The following is a 27,079-nucleotide window of genomic DNA, read 5'->3' as shown; positions in this document are numbered from 1 at the left end:
GCAAAGTGTATTTATGGGTGAGTAAGCTGTGTTCCACATAATAAATTTCTGAAACAGAATGGGGAGCAGCTAGGGAGCAAAACTACTTGTCTGGGGGGAACGTTTGCCCACCCCCTTGGAATGACCCTTGGGAGTAGCTATGTTTAAATCTTCAGGGCCCAGCAGAGCATTTTTCTCACTGAGGAGAGGCCCTGGAGTGCTTTCTCCTCAATGAGAATAGCGTGCATGTGCGTTATTTTCTCCCTGGGGATGTTATGGTCCCACTCCAGTTCCCAGTAGGAAAATTCACTGCATAGTGCTGGAATGTCTGCAACAGCCTGCCTCCATGGCTTCCATTCCAAGGCTAGTTTTTTAGGCAGAGGAAAAGAGAGGCAGCAGCGGTTTGTAAGATCAGAGTGTAAGAGATACACTCTGATCCTACTCACAATTTGGGTAGAGGCATTCAGTCTTGCAAGCACTCCTGTCTGAGCAATCATTCCATTCTGAACAGCTTTTTCAGGGCTCAGCTGTGCCAGTTTCCTCAGGCATCCCATATAATGAGTGAGCAACCAACCCATAGTACCTTGCTTCCTTAACCCCCCCCCCCGCCCACACACACACTGCTTGCTTCAGGGAAAGCATAGAGCACTTCCATCCATATTGGCAAGTCCAGTAAACAAAATCTGTCTCTAAGACTGGGGGAAACTTCCCTCTGGAAGCGAATATTTAGGTTTGTTGTCTTTGCCATCTCTGCAGGAGAGACCTTTTACTGCTGGCTATTTTATCAACTGCAGAGAAGTGATCTTCACAATGTCCAGCTTGCTTCTAGTAGCAGGTTTCGATCAGGCCTTGACAAATTTTCTTTGGATCTGGGAGCCAGCCCCCAAATTTGGCAGCAAGATAATGGACCCTTGACAAAATTACTTGACTCAGTGCTAGACATTCTGGGTGTGGTGGTAAATGGGCTTCTTTTTTCCCCCTTTACAAGTTACACACTCAAGTTACACAGTCCAATAGAAAGAGGACTGTCTGGGACAAATAAAGAATTTATTAATTAACTGTGCCTCTGAATATCCTTGTTTAGGTGCCATAGTTAAATTTCTAGGTGCCATGGCTCCCTGGTGCCTGGGTTAGATATTAGTCTGGGTTTGGCCTCTTAGCAGCAGTGGGCAAATTGTTCAAGGCTACCATGGAATAAATAAAACAGATAAATAAGTAACATTCTTATGTGCTTGAAGACTCAATCTGCAAAGAAACATTTGTGCATAAATTACCATAATTTAGATAAAAATGTATAACCATGCATTGTCATAATGTGATTTTTAATTGAATTACCATTCCCATGACTTTATGTGCAGTTGCATTTTGAGTGTTTCTGAATTCCTGCTGTTGCAGTATTTCTCTTTGGAACAACAATGGCGTCTGAGTAGAATATAGCTTAGTTTCTTTTCAGCCTACTTTCCAGTAAGCTTATGAGATGACCCGGATTCCTTTTGTGCATCTATCTGTGTATGTGTCACCCCCTGTCAACTTTGCAAAGCCTGGACCAATATGAACCAACATTAGGTACAGTTGTAGGGACACATGGGGCCCCTCAACGGTGTAGTTTGTGATGATGTCATCCACCCCAGTTGAAGATGGCAGATACATGAATGTTTGAGGCACAAGAAGGCTAACTTGTGGACTGCCTAACCAATTTGAACCAAATTTGCTGCACTTGTTGGGACATATAGGGACACCTCAATTACGTAGCTTGTGGTGATGTCATCCACCCCAGTTAAAGATGATGGATGCATTAACATTTGAGGTGCAAGTGGGCTAACATGAACTGCCTAACCGATTTGGACCAAATTTAGTCCAGTTGCAGGGACAGTGAGAGGAAAGTAGGCAGATTAGTTCTTACTAGAATAACTTGTTTTAATCGTCTGACACAGAGACCTTACCATTCCAAAACAAAAATTTTACCTTTCGCTGACTTCAGAGTCCTTCTGCTGGTAACTTTCAGTGATTCTGCAGGTATAATTAAAATAAGAGAAAGTGGGAAGATGAGCCCAGAGTAATGTCTTCTTTACCCTTCATTTTGAATTGTCCCAGGGCCTCTGCTGACACACATGAACCTTTTTTGAGTGGCACAGAGCCATGGTGTTGCACATGCTGAATGCTCAAAATCATGGCACCTTGCAATCTCAAACCATGAGATGTGACGAACTAGTTTAGAAATTCTGGGATCAGAGCATTTGTATTGAGCAGCTAACTCTCGTCATAAGGTTCAGAATCTGGTTTCTCAGAATGTGAAAAGAGCATAGGGTTTTGTGGGAGAGACTGATTAGCTAGACCCATTTCAGTCTGGCTTCCACCCTGAGTCAGCTTTGGATGTGCGGATTGCTGGAATTGCACTTTGAGTGATGGAAGCTAGACAGAGGAGTGTGAACTTGTAGGTTCTGCCAGACCACTCAGTAGCTTTTGATACAATCAACTGTAGTTTCCTTCTGGACCAGCTTGTCAATATAGGATTAAGGGGCACTGTTGCTCTGATCCTTCCAGATAAGTGGGTTCCAGAACATGGTGCTGGGTGATTAGTACTCTGTGTCTTATAATGTCCTACAAAGGTTCCACCCTGACCCCCATGCTTTTCAACAGCTACATGAAACTACTGGGAGACTGTGGGATGTCATCAGTATGGTGATGACACCTAATTGTTATCTCAGTACTATCCCTAGCTCCAGAGGCTCAGACAGTTCTGAATCTGGTCAGGATATCCATTCTTCTGGCAGTGAGTTGATTGTTCTGGGTGGGGATGTGCCCCCTTGAAAAAATGGCTTTGCAGCTTGAGGGTGCTCCCAGATCCAGCTCTATTCCTGGATGTTCAGGTCACTGCTGTGGCCAGGGGTACTTTTGCTCATTTCCAGCTGGTGTGCTAAATGTGCCCATTTCTGGATCATTCGGGCCTGGCTAAAGTAACCAATGCCCTTGTCCCCTCTTGCAGTGCTCTGCATGAGCTGCCCTTGAAGACCAGCTGGTACAGATTGCATCTATGAGAGTCTTGAAAAATGTGACGTGCTACAGTCACATCACATCACTACTATACTGTGTATGGCTACCAGTGTATTTTGGGATATGATTCAAAATTCTGGATATTGCTTTTAAAGCCCTGTACAGCTCAGGCCCAAAGTACCCAAAGGAAAACTGCTTCTTGCCTGAATCTGCCTGCCCCATAAGAGATTTTAGAGAGGCACCTTTGTACATCCCATCTCCCTGTGAAATTTGGCTGGTAGTGATGCGCAAGTGGACCTGATAGCGCCACCCCCACAACTGCCTGCCATCTGATCTTGGGATGGCACCTTTCCTTATGATTTTGAACTGGGGACTAAAATAATTCTTTATTTTTGCAGGGCTTCCCCAACACCTTCTGTCTTGCTTTTGCTGTGTGGCAGCTTTTAATAGTCTTATCTCCCTCTGCTTTGTGGTGTGTTAGTGTTCTTGTTGCTGTCGTTTGTTTGTTTATTTTATTTTGGGGTGGTCTGCTGTTCAAAGAAGGTAGAAATCTTGGATGCACCTAAAGTAGCTCTTTGGATCCTGGCACAAATCACTGAATTAAAATGTTCTGTGACTTACACTTTGTGTTAAGCCTTGTCTTTTCAGTGGAGGCTGAAGTGCTGAAATCAGTAAGAACCCAAGAGACATATAAGCACATTTCAAGGGTTCATAAAGTCCACAGTGTTGGGAAATCACGTTCCAAAGATTTCCCCCCCAGTACTCTAGAAAACTGAGATTATGCTTGAGAAAATATTAATATGGGCTTCAGCATGGTATATTTAAGCTCTGACACACTCCATCTGTTACTCAAAATTTTCATTTAATGCTACTTAGTAATCCACATAATACTTCAGAAGTGAAACACAATAGTAAGTTCTTCAGGTTTTCTCTCTTCCTGTTTTATCAAACAGATCCTTGCATGACATTAAACAAAAGGAGGAAAGAGTGCCTAATTCTCTTCATTTCTACTACTCTGTATGAAGGCAGCCATCTATCATGTACCTGGGAAAACAAAGCCCAAGATGATATAGCTAGTTGATATAATTAATATACAACAGTAAACCCTAGCAGATATTTGGTCTGCTTCACTGTATATCCTCAAAGAGTTGTTTCACCAAAGAGAGGTCATGGTAACAGTGATGTATTTGAAGTTGCTGCTCAGTTTTACCTTTTTGCTTGAGTCTGTGCACCAGCAACATAAACCACACAGTGTTCTGTCTGCCTAGCAACAGGGTGTTTGCACAAGAGCACTCATGCACAAGACACTAGAATTGCACAAACACTGCTGCGTGATAGAGAGGGCCATAATTTCCAATGGCCTCTATTGCGTAACCACATCTGCACAATTCTAGCGTTTTGCTCATGAGTGCTCTTGTGCAACTGTGCGAACATTCCATTGCTAGACAGATTGCTAGGCAGATGGAATGTTGCATGATGTATCATTCATGCAACTCCTTTCCCCCAAAATTAAACATCCAAATTAAAAGCCTGTTTCATGTACTGTAGCAACTTTTAATCATGTAGCTATTATTCATAATTCAGTTCACCACAGGCGCTCTGGAAATATTGTCCTTGCAGTCTGCTAGATTTTTTTGGTCTTTGATATACTTGTTTCTAATGCTACTGAAATAAAAGTGATATTCTGCTAGTCAATAATCCATGATGTCAATGTTGGCAAGGCTTTTAAGCCCTCTGGAAAAAAGAGGTTGCGCCTACCACCAAACAGAAGCAAGTTACATATCCAATATCAGTTTATTGTTTTATAAATTATTTATTTTGAAATATTTATATTCTTCACTAATAGCTGTGGGCCGACTTATGAAGGTTCCTTAGGAACTATGGGGCTGGCCTATGGGATGGAAAGAGTTTTGTCCTTGGGGGAAAATCAAAATAGTTTCTGACAACTGAACTAGTAAATATTCTTCTGCAGCCTTATTTTTCTTTGGGAGGATTAGACTGAACTGCTTTAGTGCCTGAAGAATTGCTCAAGAAGCACCTGTAAAGAATGAGGAGTGAAAAATATGTACAGAAAAGGTAGAAATCCTAAAGGAGCATAAAATACTTTATCTGGATTCTTGAACTGGAACATGAAAATAGAGCATGAGGTCTGCGCTACATGAATCAAAACGATTATGCTGATTCTGGCACCACATATATAATCCTAAAGCTAATCTTCAGTTCCTGCTTACAATTGTATATTCCAATTCACCTATTCCTCATTCATTGTGATTCTGACTTATAACATTTAGAAATATTTTAACATTTTATCTGGTTTGTGACAGATGCTGATCGCTCTTAAAATCTTGCAAAGGTCTGTAGATATGGAACTTGCTCTTATAAAGAGATTTTAAATCAAAATTTTATTCAGTTTGTCCCATTTTTTCCAGTGCTCTTGAACAACTTGCATTGTAATTGTGATCTTGCTTGATATCAAGTATAGTCAGATATACAGTAGAGGCGTAGCCATGTTAGTGTGTTGTGGAAAAACACCAAGAGTCTGATGGCTCCTTTTAAATACTAGCACATTTTATATTAGGAAAAGCTTTCATGGACTATAACCCATGTCATTATACTGCATCGGATTGCATCTGATGATGTGTGCTCAATTACAGAAGAACACATATGAAACATTTTACAAAGGTTTCCTATTTCTCATATACCATATTAGAAAATACTTTTAAAGTGAGATGGTATAGATTTTTTAAAAATGTTTTCAGTTCAGTTTCAGTTTTAAATGTTTTCTAGTTTTCAGTTCATGATGTTAAAATTCTTTAGCAATATTTAAAATGCCTGCAATCCATTGTGAAGTAATTATTTCTTCACATGTTTGTTGTAACATAGTCCCATTCCAAAACTGATGTCTGAATGCATATTAATGTTCCTTAGATATATTCTGCCTCAGATGTGTTAGTAAATTTAATTTATGCAAAATATGTTAGCTGGAGGTGGTTGTATGGTTTTTAAAATAGCTGTGAATGACATGATTAGCTGCATAGGCAATGTGTTCCTTTGATCAATGACTCTCAAATTGTGAAGACTGAGCCCGGGGGTGGGGGTGGGGGGAGATGAGACACTTGGAGTAGGGGAATGTTCAAAGAAGGGAAAGATTCTTCAGTAGATAGAAGTAAAAACCATTTCCTCCCAGCAGTAGAGGTCTAGCACTGTAGTGGTACAGCCCACCAAAACTGCAGTATTAACCAGGCAAACTGCAGAGAACATATGAAAGCATCTAAACCCACAGCAGCTTCCCCCCACTTCTGCTTCCCTCATGGTTGTATAGTTTTAGGATTTAGTCTGAGGTACTTCAATCTAGTCTCTTCCATTGGATTAGCGCGCACTTCACGAATCCTTACACACATATGCAGCTGTGTGTGAGGAATCCGTGCACTCATCTGCTAAAGAAATGGCTTCCAGTGGGCTAGGGGAACCCAGGAGGCAGAATTGTTTTGTAAGGAGGTCCAAGTTCAGCATAGTGTTTGAAACACTGGCTGACATGATGTGCAGCCTACTGCCTCTGTAATGGTCCTCCTCTCAGGTTGCTGCGAACTTCAGAGGCCACCCCAATGCTATTTTGAAGGGTCTGGGCATGCAAATAGCCCATACGCATGTGCAGTGGCCTTCAAAATTGCCCTAGCGAGCTGGGAGAGGGCTGGAAAGGCCTGAAAACTGGCCGGTCCAGACCCATAAAGACCAAGGGAAGGCCAGCAGGGAGAGGGGAGGCTCCAGAGACCACCTCCACAGCCACGGCAGCACCCTCCCCAGGAGGTAACAAAGTTACCCCGGGCCCAGCGGTGAGTTAAATTTAAAAACAAAATTCGAACCCTGGACCAGCTCCAAGCTAGCCCGGGTGGTTTGGCTCAATGTTGAGCTGAACCGGGCCTGGTCCAGCTCGAGAGCAAATCCTCACGGTGAACCAACTCAATCTTGGGCCGGTTTGCACATCCCTATTTTGAAACAGCAATGGTGGAAGCTGTGTTTCTAGAGGTTTCCCCATTTGCAACACTGGGGAAACCTGTGGAAACAAAGCTTAGTTCAGTGTTGTACTACTGCACCAAAAGGTCTGGATGCTGCCCTATGACTTTACACTTAAATACTATTTCAAAACATACTAGGCGCCTAGTAAGTGTAAAGTCATTGGGCAGCATCCAGACCTTTTGGTGCAGTAGTACAACACTGACAAACTCTTTCCATTAATGAAAGAGTTTGTGATCACACAAAGACCCTAGTGTGCTAGTAGAACGGGCGCTTGTACAACTGGAACTCTTCTTCCATTCATAGAAGGCGCTTCTGATGATGATATACCACTAGACAAATGCTCTGAATGCCTTTTCTTTCTATTGCTCTGTGAAAAATATTAGTTTAAAAGATCACATATATTAAAGCAATGCAACATGCAAATAAATGTTGATCAGCTTTCTTAGAGACTCTCCAAGAGTCTTTCTTGGCCCTGGGATCTGGACCTTATTTGCAGGGCATGCTTGGGTACTTAACATATTTTCTTTGACCAATGCAGAAAGCAACAACTAGGGTTGTGCACAAACCTGTTCGGAGGCCCTTTTATGGGCCTCCGAACAGGTTCGAACACTGGCCAGTTTGAAGGCGGGGGTGGGAGGGTGTCTGCCTTTAAAGGTTGGGGAGGGTGCACTTACCCCTCCTTCCGCGCTTCACCTGCTGGTGCTCGGTTTTCTCAAAGTCCATTGGGATGGCAGCATACCTCCCTACTGCCCTGTTGCCCCCTTTACCAGAAGTAACCGGAAGTACTCGATGCATGTATATGCGACGCAGGCGCATCATACAGGGGCCGACCTGGTATATATTACCAAGACTTGGTTGGGGGAGGCTAGTGGTCGAGTTTGGTCCCAGCTTCTCTCTCCAGGATATTCTGTAAAGGAGCAGGTGAGGGGATGTGGGCGGGGAGTGGCTGTGGTCTATAAGGATAACATCTCCCTTACCAGGGTCCCTGTTAGGGTATCAGACCACATTGAATGTGTGTACTTGAGTTTGGGAACCAGGGATAGATTGGAACTTCTGTTGGTGTACCGATCGCCCCACTGCCCAGTGGAATCCCTTACTGAGCTCACGGACTTGGTCATGGAACTCTCGTTGAAGTCTCCAAGACTCTTGGTGCTGGAGGACTTCAATGTTCATTTCAGGACAGTCTGTCTGGGGCAGCTCAGGAGTTCATAGCGGCCATGTCAACTATGAGCCTATCCCAAGTGGTCTCTGGACCGACGCATATTGCAGGTCACGCATTAGATTTGGACTTATACTCTGATCAGGGCAGTGTTCTGTGGGTGGGGACTCCTGTGACCTCCCCATTGTCATGGACGGACCACCATCTGGTTAAGGTTGGACTTACAACCACTTCCCAACTCCACAGGGGCGAGGGGCCTATTAGAATGGTCCGCCCGAAGAGGTTATTGGATCCAGTAAGATTCCAAGAAGCCTTGGAGGGATTTAATGTTGGCTTTGCTGGTGATCCTGTTGATGTCCTGGTTGAGAATTGGAACAACTTGCTCACCAGCGCAGTAGCACGATTGCTCTCAAGCGCCCCTCCAACCTGCTACAAAATTGGCCCCTTGGTATACGGAAGATCTACGGGGGCTGAAGCGGCAAGGTAGGCGACTGGAGCGCAAGTGGAGAAAGACTCAACTCGAATCTGACAGATTGCGACATAGAGCACATCTAAAGATCTATGCTCAGGCAATACGTGTGGCAAAGAGGCAGTTCTTTTCTGCCTGTATTGCCTCCGCGAGTTCATGTCCAGCGGTGTTGTTCAGGGTTGTGAGGAGACTAGTATCTTCTCCCCCTCCCTTGAACCAGAATTTGGAGTCGTCATTTACCCGCTGTGATGTTTTTAAAGAATTTTTCGCAGATAAAATGTCTCTGATTCAGGCTGACCTAAGTGGAGACTCCACAATTAATTTGATGGCTGGACTGGAGGTGCCCAACAACTCCTATTATGAGATTCAACTGGATCAGTTTCAGTTTGTGACTCCTGAGGATGTGGACAAGCTGCTTGGAGCAGTGAGGCCTACCACTTGTTCTCTTGACCCTTGTCCAACATGTCTTGTTCTATCTAGCAGGGAGTCTGTTGTAGACAGCCTGGAGGAAATCATAAATGCTTCTCCGAGGGAGGGCAGGATGCCTCCTTGTCTTAAGGAGGCAATCATTAGATCTTTCTAAAGAAGCCTGCATTAGATCCCTCAGAGTTGAGCAATTATAGGCCTGTTTCCAGTCTCCCGTGGCTGGGCAAGGTAATTGAGAGGGTGGTGGCCTCTCAGCTCCAGGCGGTCTTGGAGGAAACTGATTATCTAGACCCATTTCAAACTGGTTTTCGGGCGGGCTATGGGGTGGAGACTGCCTTGGTCGGCCTGATATATGATCTCCAGTTGGGAATTGACAGAGGAAGTGTGATTCTGTTGGTCCTTTTGGGTCTCTTGGCAGCTTTCGATACTATCGACCATAGTATCCTTCTGGAATGTCTGAGGGTATTGGGGGTAGGATGCACTTTTTACAGTGGTTCTGCTCCTACCTCTCGTATAGATTCCAGATGGTATCAACTGGAGACTGTTGCTCTTCAAAATCTAAGTTTAAGTATCCTGTCCCTCAAAGCTCCGTACTTTCTCCAATGCTTTTTAACATCTACATGAAACCGCTGGGAGCGATCATCAGGGGATTTGGAACTGGGTGTTACCAGAACGCTGATGACACCCAGATCTACTTCTCCAGGAGATGGCATATCCTCCCTAAATGCCTGTCTGTAAGCAGTAATGGACTGAATGAGGGAGAATAAACTGAAGCTGAATCCAGATAAGACGGAAGTACTTATTGTGAAGGGTCAGAACTCTAGAGACGATTTTGATCTCCCTGTTCTAGAAGGGGTCACACTTCCACCAAAGGAACAGGTTCGTAGTCTGGGAGTACTTCTGGATTCACACCTCTCCCTGGTTTCTCAGGTTGAGGCAGTGGCCGGGGTGCTTTCTATCAGCTCCGGCTGATACGCCAGCTGCGCCTGTTTCTCGAGATCAACGACCTCAGAACAGAGGTACATCTGTTGGTAATCTCCAGACTTGACTTCTGTAATGCGCTCTACATGGGGCTGCCTTTGTACGTAGTCTGGAAACCTCAGTTGGTTCAGAATGCGGCAGCCAGGTTGGTCTCTGGGTCATCTCGGAGAGACCACATTACTCCTTTACTGATGGAGCTACATTGGGTGCCAGTAAGTTTCCGGGCAAAATACAAAGTGCTAGTTATAACTTATAAAGCCCTAAACAGCTTAGGCCCCGGGTATTTAAGAGAGCATCTTCTTCACTACGAGCCCCACTGTCCCTTGAGGTCATCTGAGTAGGTCCGTCTCTAGTTACCGCTCCCTGCTGAGATACGATCCTCTCCATCTCTGGCAATTTTCGCCCAAGCTTTCTCAGCTTCCTAAATTTTTAGGTTTTAATCTCTGGTTTATTTTTAAATTGTTAAATTGTTTTAAGTTTTTGTATATTTTTAAACTTGTTTTATGCTATTGTTAACCGCCCAGAGACGAAGGTGGGGGCGGTGTACAAATTTGATAAATAAATAAATAAATCAAGTACTCAGGACTACCCAGAGCAGGTTCAGAAATTTTGGGGGCCCCAGCAGTGGTGGAGTGGATATAAATCTTTACATGGGATTTGTATTGCTGTGCAAAAAATCCAACAACAAATATGTCCTGCCTGGCATACAAATGAGTCATGGAATAGGAAAAGAAAACATTTATTCTTAAAGAACATTTTTATAATTTAGACATGAGATCTTGTTTATTTGAAAACTAAGAAAATGCAGTTAAAAATATTTTATAAACTGGTTTTTCTTTTTTTTGGTTAAATATATGTGTAGGCCATTTAACCTTTTGTAATTAAAGAATAACTAAAAAAATTAAAATATACTTGTCATAATAAACTAAAATTTTACCCCAAATTCCCAAATTGCAACTTCATTCATACTAAGCTACATTTTTGAAACAATCAATTCCGGAAACTTGCATTTTACAAAATTTACTGTATCATATTTATATCAGTGGAGCTTTACAAGCTTTATGATTTGCAAATAAATCAATAACTTCAGAAAAATTGTATTTTCTCGCTAATTCAGCCTCAACCAACAGTAAACCCAAATCTGCCAATCGGTTTGGGGCCATGCAATTAGGAACAGAATGGAACTGCAGGGGAGGGGCTACAACATAAGAAACAATTATGGGATAAAAGGTGAAAAGAGGATTAATTCTTGGAGGATAGTTCTAGGACACCACAATGCACTGAGCAGAAGATTGGGGAAAGAAGTTACATAAGTTGGAAGAATGGTTGTAGAAGGCAAGGCAGTAAAATATTTAATTCTCTAAGACATATCCGTGGCTAATCCCATGTGTGGCAGCTCTTGCGAGGGTTCGGAGAGCTGCCGGATAGCCATGGGATGGGTGGGAGGAAGGAAAATGGTGGCTGAGGCCAGTGAGGAAAACGTCGGCCAGCCAGAACACATGGTGGTGGTGAGAAGGGGGGGGGAGAGAAGTTAGCCTGACAGCCAGCAAGAAGGTGGGGGTGAAAGAAGAAGCCTGCGGCCAGCCAGAGAGCAGCAGGCGGGCCAGCCAGCCAGAAATGGGGGGAGCTGGAGAAATGGGAGGGAGAAGAAGCCCATCATGGGAAATGGGAGAGAGAAGAAGCCCATCAGCCAGCCAGCCCAAAAGCGGGGGGTGGGGACGATGACAAGAAAAAGGCGTGTGGGCCAGCAGGGGAAGAAGGCGGCAGTGGGTGGGTTGGCCGGCCGGAGGCACAGATGCTCTGTGCCTGGCCCAGCTAGTTCTACATATTACACGAATGTTGTTCAGTAGTAAGTGACGTCTCAGTATGCACCCTAAGAATGAGTTAGGCTAAAAAAGACAAGGATTTTGTCACACACATTGATATAAAAGAGAAAGAATGATGTCATTAGCTTAAGTTAAACCATTTGCAAGCTTAGGTCATGGAAAGGTACAGACTGAATTCAGGCTGTGATGTTCACTTTCTTCTGTTGACAAATGGAAGCTATTCTGCCTTTGCCTGGGGTAGGGCAGGAACTAAAAGGGGAAACTGGAAATATCTGGATGGGTGCCCACCTATTATATGAGAAGGGGGGCAGGGAAAAAAGCAGATTTGTGGGGCAAAATCGGAGAAATACTGCAGTGATGGGGGAGGCTTCTGCAGGAAAAAGAAGTGAATACAGCTGTGGGGCTCACCTCAGCCATTTTTGCAGCAGGGTGCAAAGCCCCTGAGGTGTGAGGGAAGGGAAGAAGAGGAAGACCCCACGGAAGTGGGTAGGGAGGGCCTTTCCTCCTTGCTTGGCCTCTGCTCGTGTATACGTGGATCACTGCTCTCTAGCAACTGCAAGCCTGCCCTGCTCAGGTTCTGCAGAGAGACGCACGGGGACAAAATGGTTCATGGCTGTCAAGCAGGCTGCAGAGAAGGGGAGGAAGAGTAACGAGTAAGCAGGGAGTAGGTGCATGTCTTGGGTTTCTTCCTGGGAATGTCTAGGTGGCCTGTTCACACATGCATGCACTCACACAACTCTTTATCTCTCACCCCTTCACAGCTGAACAAAAATGAAGACTCTAGTGCATCTCTCTGCCTCCGCTCCTTCTTCCCGCCTTCTCTGCAGCTCTGCTACTCCTTTGTGCCTTGCCTTATGGCTCAGGCAGGAAGGGGAGCATGTTGGGCTCATCAGCGAGCTATGTGTGTGTGTTTGGGGGTGGATTCTCTCCTATTCCTTTGTCTTTCTAAGTATCCTGCGGGGAGGTGCTGAACTGCCACCAGCTGCTCTAGCCCTAAGCCCAGCCAGGATCTCTTGATCCCTGCCACTCTTTCTCCCTCCCTCTCCCTGGGAGGCTGCACTCCGCATTTCTCACTTGAAAACCGAGAGGCTACAGTGAAGGTCCTGGAAGGAGTATTATTGTTGCCAATGCACACACCCCAGCCGGGCCCACTCCGGACCACCGGGCCCCAGTAATTTGTACTACCACCACCCCCATCGTTGGCCCTGCAAGTACTTCCGGTAAAGGGCAACGGGGCAGCAGAGAGGTACGCTGCCACCCTGATGGACTGAGAAAACTGAGTGCCAGTGTGGGGAAAGTGGAGGGAGGGGTAAGTTCACCCTCCCCCAAGCCTTAGAGGCAGACACGCCAGCCTTCTGACGGGGCTCGCCCGCTTCCATGCACATACCTAGCAAAAACGTGAAATCAAATTCTTTACTATTAAGTTGTTGTCAAGCTGGAAAAGTTCTTAGGTGGTCTCTGTTCTTTTAGAGTAGTCCATCACATATGGAAGCAATTTTGGAAAGGTTAGTAATTGCCCACCATGAACAGTAGTAAGCACTCGTGGGAGTAAAATTAACTAGCAGTTCAGTGTGCAGACTTTTTTGAACAGATGAGATTTTAGAAATAATCCATTTATAATTTTAAAAGAAATTATTTTCATTAATTTGAAGGACCAAAGTAGATATGAGATGCCTATGCCATTTAAACTATGAGATCATGATGGTTTAATCATGAAGGCAAGGAGTTGTAGGATTTAATCACTCACTATTACATTTCAACAAAACATTGAACAACTCAGGGTAATAAACAATGGCAATCGGTTGTAGGCTATTGTATGCAGGAGAAAAATTAACTTGTTCCATGAGGGAAGTGTTTCCTCATTTCTGTTATCCTGATGTGGCATGATAATACAGTACAGTAAATCAACAAATGGAGCACTGTGATTCATGTTTAAAAATTGTCAAGCTCCTACACTTTGATTAGGAATATTATGGCCTAAATGGCTTTATTTGGGCATCTTGTTCTTTTTGCTTAGATTTTGTTGCCTTTTGAACAATAATTCAGTATACAAAATAGATTTCCAGTAATTTAAAAAAAAAAGTTGGATCCAAAGGTGAGTCAAACAAAAAGGGTGGGGAGCAAAACCATGCCAAAAACAAGAGAGGAAAATAACTTCTCAAAGTGTCTGAGAAAAGAAGACTTTTATTATATGTATATAGGGCTCTGTGGGCACCAGGAGACAAAATCGACTTGATGGCACACTTTACCTTTACTTTACCTTTATATCTATTTAAGTCCATATAAATCACAGAAAAATGTTGTAGCAATCCACCATCAAACTTCTAACTATATGTATATGAAAACTGAAAAACCCTTGATCATAAAAACAAGGAAAAAAATATCTAACATACTCATCAAATTCTATTGCAGTATGAGTGCTCAGCTGCATAGAAAATAAAGCTGCTTCTAGCTTGAACACTACCACTATTACTACCACAAACTAATTACTCTGGTTAAGTCACCAAATGTACATTATCTCCAAAACCTCCCATTAAGAGAATCAACATCAATTCTAAAATTCACCTCAAAGGAAAAAGGACAATGAAAACTTATTGGCAAAAAATACCTAAAGGAGCCAACCCCTATTTTTACACAGACATCTCCTATCAATGAGGCATTCGTATGAGACGCATCACATATCTGTGAGATACACTGCTTCATTTAGGCCCCATGGGACAAGACTTTTGAGTTCCAGAACCCAATTGATATCTTTTTTCTTTCTTTCCCTGAGAACAAGTTTCTCTTCTCTCTGTTCTGTTCTTTCAAAAGTCCCAGACCTTGGCCAACTTGGAATCATTGGTCGATTTCCCTCTGTGACAGGTAGCCATCATTCTCCAGTCCTTCTGGTTCCTATCATCTCCTTGTCCTCAATGTAGGGGCAGAAGAAGGGCAGTTCCTGCCTCTTGACCCCAGCTAGTGTGACTATATCTCCTCATGCTGTGTAACATTACATGATAAGAAAAATATCAACATAAGTACACCTATGTGTGACATGGACGTTTACTATAGTTACTTTATATGTGATTCAAAAACACAAATGGTTACTTATTATGTGTATTTTTATTTGTAAGGCTTTTGGGATCATCTTACCAGGAAATTAAACTGTAGAGCTGGCAACATCATGAGCAAACAAACCACATTAAGTACTCTTCACTGAACAGCAGCACTGTAGCTTATTAGCAAGCAGCCTGTGGATGTTGCTGACATGATGTCTTCCTGAAGCTAGCTAAAGCTGGTGAGACAGCTGATTCAGGCTGATACTTGCACAAGAGAACAAATCACTTTCATTTGACCTGTAATGGATTATGTGAATGACATCTAAAGACTTTGAAGGCACAATCTTCTCTCTCTCTCTCTCTCTCTCTCTCTCTCTCTCTTATGATATGAGCCCTTGGTGACCATTGCTAAAGATTTGCCCTGGCATTTGGATGTGGCATGCAGTAGCAAGGAAGATACTAATATTTAGAGTCAAATAATCAAATGCCTGTCATCTTGATGTATTATGTGCCTCTCAGCTACTGTAATAAGGAAATCTTGGGAACCTGAAGCAATTATCTCAGACTTCCAGCATCTTTGCCAGTTATTTATTAATTTACCCTCTTATATTTTCTCTCCTATGAAGCACACCTGTACCATTAATGCATAACAAATTTCCTTCCTTCCCTGTGTGTCTTGCAGTTCTCTGTTGTTCGGAGTGTTTTGTTGTCATCTTTGCCTTCCATCTTCTTGACATCATTGCCTTCCCTCATCACTGCTGCTTATTCTTTGGCTCTTAAAAAAGCCTGCTGGCAGCCAGGAACCTGAAATATATCTGAAAGGTTATATATCTGGACATTACCGGTAGCTTCAGGCCAGAAAAAGCACTTACATATAGTACTTTGAAGTTTGGTGGTGGGTATCTATCCTGCTCTTCTTCTACAGAGCTCAGAATAGAGTACAGTACACAGAATTTCTAGGCTTGCTTTTATTTATTTTATTCAATTTATATACCACCCTTCTTGAAGTGTCTCACGATGGTTTACATTAAAATCCAAAACACAGACTAAAACAATTAAAAGCAAGAAGTTACATACTCTTGTTATGCAGTTTGTGATAGCACAAGTGTGCATTTCTTTTATCAAAGCATTTGAGATGTAGCAATGCAATTGGGAAACAAGTTGTGCACCACTCTTTTGAGATTTTGGCAATGTGCCTCACCTTTGGTGTGTAACTTTAATTTAATTTAATTATAACTTGCTTCTGTATTATTAGTGGTGTTAATTATAGAATACTCAAAGGTTTTCCTTCAGCTAACCCTACCTTTTTAGGTTTGAAACTGTGCCCTTTTAACAGTGGTGACTTATTTTCCTCAGGATCTGAACAAACGTTTGTCGCTACCTGCAGACATCAGGATACCTGATGGATATCTTGAAAAGATGCAGATAAACAGTCCGCCATTTGATCAGCCAATGAGTCGGCGCTCTCGTAGAGCATCTTTGGTAAGTTGCTGCTATTTTTAGTATTGACAAATAAACTATCTATTCACGTTACTTTAATGTGAGATAATGACTTGCATTCAAGTTCAGTTCACATTCCAGGAGTGTAATTCTTTAAAGGCTGTTGCAGACGATAGAGACAGATACCCGATGGAAGAAACTGATAATAGGAAAGGGTTGGTGCCTTTATGCCTGCTTATAAGCTTCAAAAGGGCACCTGACTGGCTGCTGTTAAAACAATACTTAGATGGACTGGGAGCAGGCCAGTTATTAGGTGAATAATGGGGGAGCTCAGGCATCCTGTGGAATCACAGTTAAATGCTGCTTCCTACTCAGGATTGCACAAGTCGGAAGAAGTCTACTTCTGACAAAGGTAAGGAACAAGCCAAGATCAGGCGTGATGTCCAGCCTGACAGATCGTCATTTGTTCCTAACCTCAGTCAAAAATAGAATTCTTCTGATTCACACACAGACAACAGAAGAGGGAACACACGTTCCTGAGGCTAGGAAACATTGCTGGGAACCAACATTTAATTGTGGTTCTGTGTGACTTGTGAACATGCCCAGTATGTTGCCATCCTCATTCTCTTTCCCTTTCCATTTGTATATGCTTGGGGGAACGTCCAAGTTTTGTTTCCAAAATGGCCCTCAGTCACAATTTCTTCACCAGTACCTCACTAGTTGCTCCAATTCTGAGTAACTTCAATCAATCATCTTTATTACGGTCAAAGTCCAGCACAGGACTTTGACCGTAATACAATGAAATAAAAATGATTAAAATTATTATAAACCAGATAGATACACCTAAAATACTGCAGATCCATAGCTATAAATCACCTATAAAATTATGATTAATTCTGAGTAACTTGTGTGTCCCTGAGAAATAATTAACTATGTTAGTTAAAGCTTTAGAGTTGTATGAGGAAATATTCCTCAAACAAATGAAATTAATGTAACACTTGCAATATCTCTTTATGTAGTATTAAAAGGAAAGTGTTACTAATACCGGTAGGAGTAATGTTATACTACTGAAAGAACTGATAAAGTGTGTTAAGTTCATTGTTTTAGTAGCTGCTGAATCTCAGTTTAAAACTTTCATCCTGATTGATTGGTCAGACGAACTTAAGCAAAAACTCTAAAGCTTGGGACTCTGGGAAGTACCCTCTGTCATCTAGACTACAGAAGCTACACAATGTGCCAGATCACTTAAAAAAAAATTACCAATGCTTTCTTTCCAGTTTGTATCCAAAACCAGCAGATAATTTTGGCAGCTCCACACTTTATGCAGGAAATCCAATTGCTGCATGTATACACTGGTGTTCACTGCATCAAGTACATTGGATCAAGAACCCAATTTTTGATCTTATACACGTCTTTAAACACTTGTGTACATTCATCTAGAAATTCCAGGTATACATGGCTGTTTAAATACACTTGCATGGTATTCATACTTTGTATTAGCTGCAAGAAATGCCAGTGTAACTCTAATGTACATGTGGTTTGCCACATAAAGTGCATGGCTACTCTTTCACCTTCAGGCTTGCAATTACAATGGTTTTCCGTCTGTCGATAAGAACCACAGGCAACTGAAGCTGACAGCTGAAATCAGCGTAAAAAAATTCCTTTATTTCTGTGAGGCATTTCAGACTATTGTTTAAAAAGAAGTATACCTAAAGCATTGTTTGAATTTTTAGATCGCCTTGCTATTTATAGAAACCATTTTGGCTCTGATGTGTTACATTGGGGAAAATAGTATATATTTCTTGTTCTCAAGTATCTTACAAAAGAAAATATGAAAGACTACTTTCTTTTGACAGTAGGGGTAGCTCAGTTTAAATAATTGCAGCTTAATGACAAACATAAAAGAGCACCTTTTAAATGTTTGTGAAGAGATCTTACATTTGCAATATGTAACCGTTGTTTAAATATATTAAATGACATGACTGATCAATTAAAAACCAGGTAGTTGACTAATAAAGCCATGCCAGGAATTAGCAAAGACTCCAGGTTTTATGATATATGACACATATACATGCAGATTTTCTTATCTCTTAGGAGGAGGAGCTTGTTTGAGGTTATGCATTGCCATCTTTTATTTGACAGATTGTTCTAATAGGGGTGCCTCTGCTGCCCACAGGGTGTGTTTGGTTAAGTTGTTGGTATGCTCCTTTCCCTGTCTGATAAGAGGATGGGAGGAAATAAGGACAACCAGGGGAAAGTGAGATTTGGAAGGCATAAGGGGCTTTCAGGTTGTGCAAAAAACCTGCTATTGGGAGCACAGGATTGTGTAGAACTGTACTGTCGGGGTTACAGGAGTAATTATTATATGTATGTGGTAATAGCAGATGGAGGAATAGTTTTTAGGCCTGTGTTTTTAAGCCTTTCTGTGTGTTGAGTGTGTAATGACTTTTTGCAAATGTGACACTGATGACATGTATTGTGGAGTGTCTATAAGGGTAGCTGTTGAAGTCTGGATGGAAAATTTTTAATTATGTGGATTGTTGTAAACTTCCTTGGAGTTACCTTACACAGTGAGAAGTGTAGAAAACAAATCTGGTTACAGCCATAAGAACATCCATTTAAAAGCAAAACAAAAATGCTAGGAATGTAATAAGATCCTTTCACTGCAAGACATTTTTTTGGAAGGGCTGCACATTTGACTCTGTCTTAGCCTGTTCAAGTAAAACTAACATGAATTGATAAGGAGTAACCTGAATCTTTGTCTGCCTAAGCATTCCTTTTTGCTAGGAATCTCTGTTTTCAAATGTACAGTTGGAAAAATAGTGCCCTCTAATGAACACTCTGTGCATTTAAAATGGACAATCTCTCAATCTCTTACTGGCTTCATGCTGCCTTCTCCTCCACGCATTCACATTTTAAAGACCTTGTTTTGCCTTGTAAGCGAAGATAAGATCTCGCAGCTGTGTTTGGGTTTGTGGGCAAGCACGTGCTGTGTTGTCCTTCCACTCTGTCACTTTGCTGTGCTCTTCTTTTGAGAAATGTACAACAGTTTTGTTTTCAAGAAACCCGACGCCTGCGGTTTATGGTTTAAGGGCTGCGTGCAGAGTGGCAGTTAAAGTTCATGTATATTGAAAAACTTGTTTAGGGACAGATCTTCAAGAAACAAGAGAGGTTTTAAAAAAGCGGATAATTTATTATATTATAGTGTTGACTGGCTCCCATTGAAAACTTTTGTGTTGAAATTATAATTTAGTAGAATAAATATTTGACCAGCTTAGCACATGTACTGACAAGTGCAATATTGGGTTTGTGGTTATATATAATTTTCTGGCATGTGCATCTGCCATTTACAAATAAGTGTCTGCAACTAATATATTTTTTAACCCTTTTATGCTTTTTAGTCTCCTTGCCTTAAAGAAAATAAGCTTATGAGATCATCTGGCATTCGGTGTGTGTAGCATCCCTATCAATTTTGCAATGCCTGGACCAATATGAACCAAATTTGGAACTGTTGTAGGGACATCTCAACAGTGTAATTTGTGATGATGTCACCCACCCCAATTCAAGGTGCAAGTGGGCTAACTTGTGAACTGCCTAACCAATTTAGACCGAATTTAGTCCAGTTGTAGGGATAGTGAAAGGAAAGTAGGCGGATTAGTTCTTACCAGAACAATTTGTTTTAAAGGACTTTACTAATCTGATATTGTAGTCAAACGGATTCCATTGTCATAAAGAAAATGAGATGTATTTGACTCATTTTTTAAAAATGTAAAACAGTAACATTATATTAAGAATTACTATTTATAGTGTAGGGGTGCAACTATAGCATGGTATCTGGGACCAGTATTGCTCCTAATATTAATTCCAAGCCTTCCTTTAACTCAAAACTTCCTAGAGATAGAACAACTGGACATGTAGTCCTTCATTTCCCCTAGTTACTTTTATTTGGGCCAAGAGGACTCCATTCCCTTTTAAAGTAACCCTTGCATTAATTTTAAGCATTTTGACAGAGTGCTTGAGTACATCAGAATGGCCAATTCTCTCATAAAAGAATACATGATAGGTATAAAGTGGCACCAATTAGAAGAATGTATGTTCCATATTTTAATGTCCGTTTTGAGGACCAAAGATATATTTATTTAAATATTTTAAATAAGTTAATCCCTCTCCTCCAGTGCAATACTGCTCAGGGCAGCTTACAACTGTTAAAACTAGGCTCACTTAATACCATATTTACAAATTAAAAACCCTGCTGTAGGTTTTTAGGGTTAAACAAGTATGGTTAGCACTAAAAGCAGACTTCTTATAGTCCATAAGCCATGCTGATGATAAAGGAGGTGTTGGTATTTGTAGGGAAATGAAAGCAAATTCCATTAAGTTCAATAATGAAAGATGTAAGTAGTACTAAAAACCATTTATAATTCCACAACTGGCAACGAACTATGTAGGCAAAACAGTTTTGAATGCTGTCAGACATATGACTTGGCACATTTTTATCAGTCATTTACGCCTTCAGATAACTGGTAGGTTTTAATTTGTGCTGAAGAGCACTTCCCTTAGTGTTCCATGGCTTTTGAAATGGGTGCAAAAATGATAATTGACAAATTGAAGCCAAAATATGTATTCTGTTTTTTTAAAAAATATGGTTCTGTGCAAAGAGTAACAAGATCCGTTACTTTGTAGCAGAAGAAGCCTATTTATCTTCTACCTGGTGATACTTGTTTTCTGCATTATCACTCCTGCCAACATAACGGGGGTGGGATATGCTGCAAACATTCTCAATTTTTAATGGGTTTAAAAGTAGGGGCATAGCAAGGTTGGAGTGGGCCATGAAACAAAAAGTGAAAATGGGCCCCTGTTCCCCACCACTCATCATCTTTCGAGAGATGCAAGGGGGAGAACAAAGAGTGACCCGTCACCCAGCCGGTGGGCCCCTCTCCCTTAGGCCCCGGGGACATTTGTCCCACCCCGCATGTTCAGCTGTAGCTGCACCCCTGCTTAAAGGCATATAAACAGAGGTTTGTAGTGAGCATATGCTTTAATACCATATTGCTCATCCACATATAACAAGAGCTTCAATTCTCAGGCCAGATGCCTTGCAATGCCAGTTCATGTCTTTGTAGGGTCTCAAATCAGTGCTCAGAAGCTGTTACTATGATGCAGCAGCTATTGTGAGTGCTCTTGCTGACATGGAGCATTGAGGGAGGGAGGAGTAAAGCCTACAGGTGGTGCAGCGGGGAAATGCTTGACTAACAAGCAGAAGGTTGCTGGTTCGAATCCCCACTGGGCATGGTGTAGTGGTTAGAGTTCTGGACTAGGACCGGGGAGACCCGAGTTAAAATCCCCATTCAGCCATGATACATGCTGGGTCAGTCACTTCTCTCTCAGCCTAACCTACTTCACAGGGTTGTTGTGATGAGAAACCTAAATATGTAGTACACTGCTCTGGGCTCCTTGGAGGAAGAGTGTGATATAAAATGTAAAAAAATAAAAATAAAATATATCGGGCAGTAGCAATATAGGAAGATGCTGAAAGACATAATCTCATACTGTGCAGGAGGAGGCAATGGTAAACCCCTCCTGTATTCTACCAAAGACAACCACAGGGCTCTGTGGGCGCCAGGAGTCGAAATAGACTTGATGGCACACTTTATTTTATTCTTATAGCCTAGTCTCACCCACAAATTGCCTATTGTCAGTTGCATTATTCAAATTCCACTGTTGGGTTCTGCCTGAGAGAATTCATTCAAGATTATTTCCCAGTGACTTGGGAAGGTGAGGCATTGATGTTGTTGGCTTTGTCTATGTTCAACTTCCCATTGTTCTTATTAAGTATAAACTGATCTACACTAAACATGTGATTGCACTTGCATTCATGATATCTGAGCATCTCCTATGGGACTGTATCAATGTGACAATAAACCATTTCCTCAGTATTATTCTGCTAGAATAGCAGAGCTTAATCTATAAAGAGAGAGGTGAAATGCCTCATACTTGCCAGGATAGCTGTTGACCTGAAAGCCCTTCTTTGCAACCCCCCAATATGTGGGAATTGGCTGAGATCAGGTGAGTGGGTTGGATCTTAATTTGTGCAAATGGAATGAAGCTCACACAAGGGGTCTTCTCCACCCCCTCCTCACCACTATAGCTCCTGTGCCCCCTAAAGCAACTGCTCTCTGAAGGTTGAGGGTCCCTTGGGGAAAATGTGGAAGGGGGAATCCCTGGAAATTGGGCAGAGACACCTCTGCAAGCTGCACTCCACTCACAGAAGGTGTGTCTACTTCATTTCCTGAGACTGCCCTCTTGTTGCTGCCCTCTCTGGCCCAGCCCACACCATTCCCTTACTCTGCCCTGACCCTTCGGAGCAGCTTTTCCAAGGACTGCAGTGGAGAGAAGGTGATAGGGAAGATCCCTTGCACAAGCTTTGTGCAAGCTAGGATCCAGCCCATTTTGTGCGTGAGTGCAGGCACTTTCATTCCTCGTATTTTAGTGGCTGCATGGCCGAACAAGTTCCAAGGCTGAGCCTAATGAACTCTGGCACAACTTAAGCCCTGCAGAACAATCTGCTTCTGTAACCTTTTCTCCCCCCCACCCCATATACTCCCTAACAGAATGCTGCTTTCTCCTGTATGATATATTCAACAGATCTTGAAAAGCAAGGCTGACATTAGCTTCCTAATTATTATGTGTCTCAATTAAAACTGTTCATCCATTTCTCTTTAAAATACCATGTACTGTTATGGCTTATAGTATTGTGCTTTTCCAGCCCCCCACCCCTTTCCCAGCTGCAGCAAATGTAGCTCTGAAAAAGCTCATAGATTTGTGTTGGGAGCCTAAAGGGTGAGAGAAGTTTACTTACCACCCATAAACAAGAATGAACCTTGAAAAGCATCCCCCCAGAGGACTAAGTGAGGAACGCTGTATGAATCAGCATTCCCAGGACTCGCCATATCACGTTGGAAGAACTGGTTTTTAACTCCACATGTACAAAAGGGCTACTTTATAAAATGCCTTAGTTGCTTAATTAATAAAGATTTACACAGAGTTTATCACTTCATGACACTAGACTGGCCCACTAATGAGTTGTGGTTCGGCAGCAGCCTCAGGCAGGGGTGGAGGCAGGGCCCTGGCCGCTGCCGCTCCACTGCACTTCCCTTTGCCCTGCCTATTCTGTTGCTGCTGATCTCCCCACTCTGACCCTAACCTTTTTAAAGGACAGGGGACAATAAATGGAGCAGCAGGAAGTGTGGGGCCACACTACCTGTAGTTCACACAGACACCCCTATGTGCCTTTTTGAAAGGCAGGGATTATGGGGAGATGGCAACCAAGGCTGCACGTCCTATTATGTTTTTGATTAATATATATATTTATCAGTAGGTGAGGCCTGTTGACTGGGCAAAGTCATTTGGCATTTTTTAAAAGGTTTGTTAAAGCTTCCCCCCAGCATATTCTGGTGTAAAAAGTAGTACATTCAGGTACTTTAAGTGGCAGGATTGTTTATGTAAAATTTGGTACAGGTCGAGTATTGCTTATCTGGACTGCTTGCGACCAGTAGTGTTCAGATTTTGGACTCTTCTGGATTTTGGAATTGTCCATATACAGTACAGTGAGGCGGAACTCTTGCGAGAGCGTGCGAGAGTTCCAGTGGCGAAAAACAATGGTGGCGGTGAGGAGGTGGACAGCTGAAGAGGCGGGAGGCATTGGTGGTCGGGGGGGGGGGCGATGAAGGGGCGGCCTGGCCCAGCCCTGAGGGAGGTGGTGGGACAGCCCTGGCCCTGGGGAAGGCGGCTTGACTGCATTTTAAAAGTAAGCTGAGGCGTTTGGTTTTGGTTTTGGTTTTTTTAAATGGCGTGGTGTCCGGATTTTAGAGCATTCCGGATTTTGGATATCCAGATAAGGGGTACTCGACCTGTATTGGTAGGTAAGTGTGACTTTATTTTGCTCAAACTCTTCAAAATATACAATAGATACATTTTTATATATGTAAGAACTTTTTTTATTAATGTGCTTACAAAAGGGAAGTAAAAGAACAGTTTTAAATGTATAGGATGTCATCTTCAAACATTATTTGTTTTATTGAATAATGACCATATATGGCAAATTTGAATCATAGTAAATTTGAATGAGAAAGATCTTCTGCTTTTCTTGGGTATGATGTCATTTCTGAGTTATTGATCTGATTATTGACTGTTAAAAATCTGTTCAGAAGAATAACAGTTAAAATCTGAATGTTATATATAAAAATACATATTAAACCTTTCCCCCAGCATATTCTGGGGCAATATTCAGATAATTTCAGTGGCAAGATTCTGTATGCAAAATTTGATAAAGTTAAAGTGTGCCCTGTGGTTTTCTTTTGGTAGAATACAGGAGGGGTTTACCATTGCCATCTCCCACGCAGTATGAGATGATGCCTTTCAGCATCTTCCTGTATCGCTGCTGCCTGATATAGGTGACTCCCATAGTCTGGAAAATATACTGGCGGGGATTTGAACCGGCAACCTCTGACAGGCTAATTGGGAAGTATCACTTTCTGTCACACAAATACACCCACAAACTCTTCAAAACATAATTATATATGCTTTCTGAGGTGAGGTGGGTGATGACTGAGCCTTTTCCGTTGTGGCATCCCATCTGTGTAACACCCTTTCCTTAGAAGGTCTGCCTGGCATCATTCTTACATTCTTTCTGGCAACAGGTGAAGACTTTTTTAAAATTCGTCCAGGCCTTTTAGAATTGTTTTAGGCTGGATTTTTAATCTGCTTCTCTGTCTCTGTCCTTGTGGTAAATGTCTTATTATTAGATTTATTTTTTAAAAAAATTATTTTTGAAAGCCACTCTGAGCACTATGGGAGAAAAGATGTATATAAATCTTATAAATAAATATGAATAGATGCTCCAGTAGAGAGCAATCAAGTTTTGAGCTGACACACTGTTCTCCTATTTTGTATAACTCCAGTGCATAGAGGGAAAGCTGTACAAATGAAGCAATATTCAGGATCATTGGAGAGAAATGAAGTCTCTAAATAATGCAGTCTTGCAAACAGGAATTCCATTTTTCCCACTAGTTTTGGACAGGACACTGATGATTACCAGTTTTATCAGGCCCTTTCTTGGTGTTTACTGGTAAAATGGGAAATACTACATTATTAATGTTTTAAGGGGAAGTGCTGCTTCTTGGATGGCATTTTATAGTGGGTGCCAGTATCCAAGTCTAAAATACACATTGATCTGATATGTGTTACTGAGCTACAGGGCCTCCCCTCCCACACTATTTCCACAGCAACATGGTATTGCTAATGCCTTAAGCTATGCCTGATTATTATTTCTCAGATAGGAAAGCCCGGTTTACCAGATCAAAAAACAGGGGTTTCCCTGGTAAATACTGTGCCAATCATGTTTATCTAGGTTGCTTCCTCAGTTTATGCTTCCTCATGTAGAACTACAATGTGGTTTCTCTTCAGGTAAATATCTTATCTTTGTGAATGTGTCTCATTAAAGTTTTTGTTTCGTTTTTTTAAATTAATGTACCTTTTACTTTTATTGCAGTCTGAAATTGGATTTGGGAAAATGGAAACTTACATCAAATTGGAAAAGCTTGGTGAGGTATGTGTATCAAATTCTTCAAGAGATTTGTAGTATATATTAATAAATAATAGTGCACAGATTGACTTTTTTCAAGGTGCAAAATGATTGATAACCTCGTCCCCCCTTCCCCCCGACAAACATCTTGTTAGGATTCCTTCTTTGAGATAATCATATGAAACTGAGATTCTGCCACTTGGTTGAGCCAAATGAGTGTGTCTATAAGCCAGAGAGTTTAAATCCAGGTCCCAGACCAACATTGTATCCACTGGCATGCCTTTGTATTTTTAAATCTTTAACTGTATTGTATTTTTCTTCTTGTATTGTATTTTTTTCTTGTATTTTTAAATCTTTCCCCTGCTAACTAGGCAAAGAGGCACCTTTTTACCGTGGTGATTCTCTTTATTTAGCAGGGCCCTATCCACCTCCAGCACAGTACCTCCAGTGACTGTTGCTGGTGTCTGTCTTGTATTTTTTAGTATGTGAGCCCTTTGGGGACAGGGAGCCATCTTATTTATTTGTTATTTCTCTGTGTAAACCACCCTGAGCCATTTTTGGAAGGGCGGTATAGAAATCAAATTATTATTATTATTATTATTATTAATAATAACAACAACAACAACAACAACTGCCCGCAGGATATGTGATAGGTCAGGTTGGAAAGCTAGTAATAAATATGTCTTGTTTGTCAAAAGTACTAGGATTCCTCTAGATAATTGATACACATAACTGCTGTCTTTCCCAGCAATGTTTATATTTACAGTGATAAATATATATGTATAAATATGATTATACTTAACAGTGACAAATAAGAATGCACTTGGAAGCATGAGGTTGCTGACCAAGTCAATTCTGTCATCTGACTTTTGGGTGTTTTCAGCATACTCAGATGTGATATGGCTGATTATGTGTCACCGAAGTTGCAAAACAAGGTCCAGTGGCCCCGAGAGCATGCTGAATAGGTCAATGAGGACTTCTTGCATGCATACATATATTCTCTTGCATTTGCACCACTGCAGTGTAATTTGGGCCACCATGATCCAGTGCTGTTTCTCTAGATGAGGATTAAGCTGATTTTGGTTGCTCAAAACTGAATAGGAACTAAAAAAAAACTGCCTGAGGTTTTGTCTATTATAATCTGAATTTGGCTCCACATATTTGTCA

The 27,079-nt window shown here is 41.8% G+C and overlaps 1 protein-coding gene across 2 annotated transcripts in view; it reads left to right on the top strand.

Moving 5' to 3' along the window:
- The window catches only part of CDK17 (cyclin dependent kinase 17), a 105,800-nt gene that overhangs the window by 55,517 nt on the left and 23,204 nt on the right, over positions 1–27,079 (top strand). For both annotated transcript variants that reach the window (XM_053253086.1, XM_053253087.1), the window contains exons 5-6: positions 16,246–16,371; positions 25,880–25,936. In XM_053253086.1, coding sequence (XP_053109061.1) covers positions 16,246–16,371; positions 25,880–25,936 — 183 coding nt within the window. The remainder of the gene's footprint in view (positions 1–16,245; positions 16,372–25,879; positions 25,937–27,079) is intronic.

The sequence above is a fragment of the Hemicordylus capensis genome, chromosome 5, assembly GCF_027244095.1.
Source record: "Hemicordylus capensis ecotype Gifberg chromosome 5, rHemCap1.1.pri, whole genome shotgun sequence".
NCBI lineage: Eukaryota > Metazoa > Chordata > Lepidosauria > Squamata > Cordylidae > Hemicordylus > Hemicordylus capensis.
Note: the sequence above shows the minus strand (reverse complement) of the source record. Positions and strands in the feature narration are given on the sequence as shown.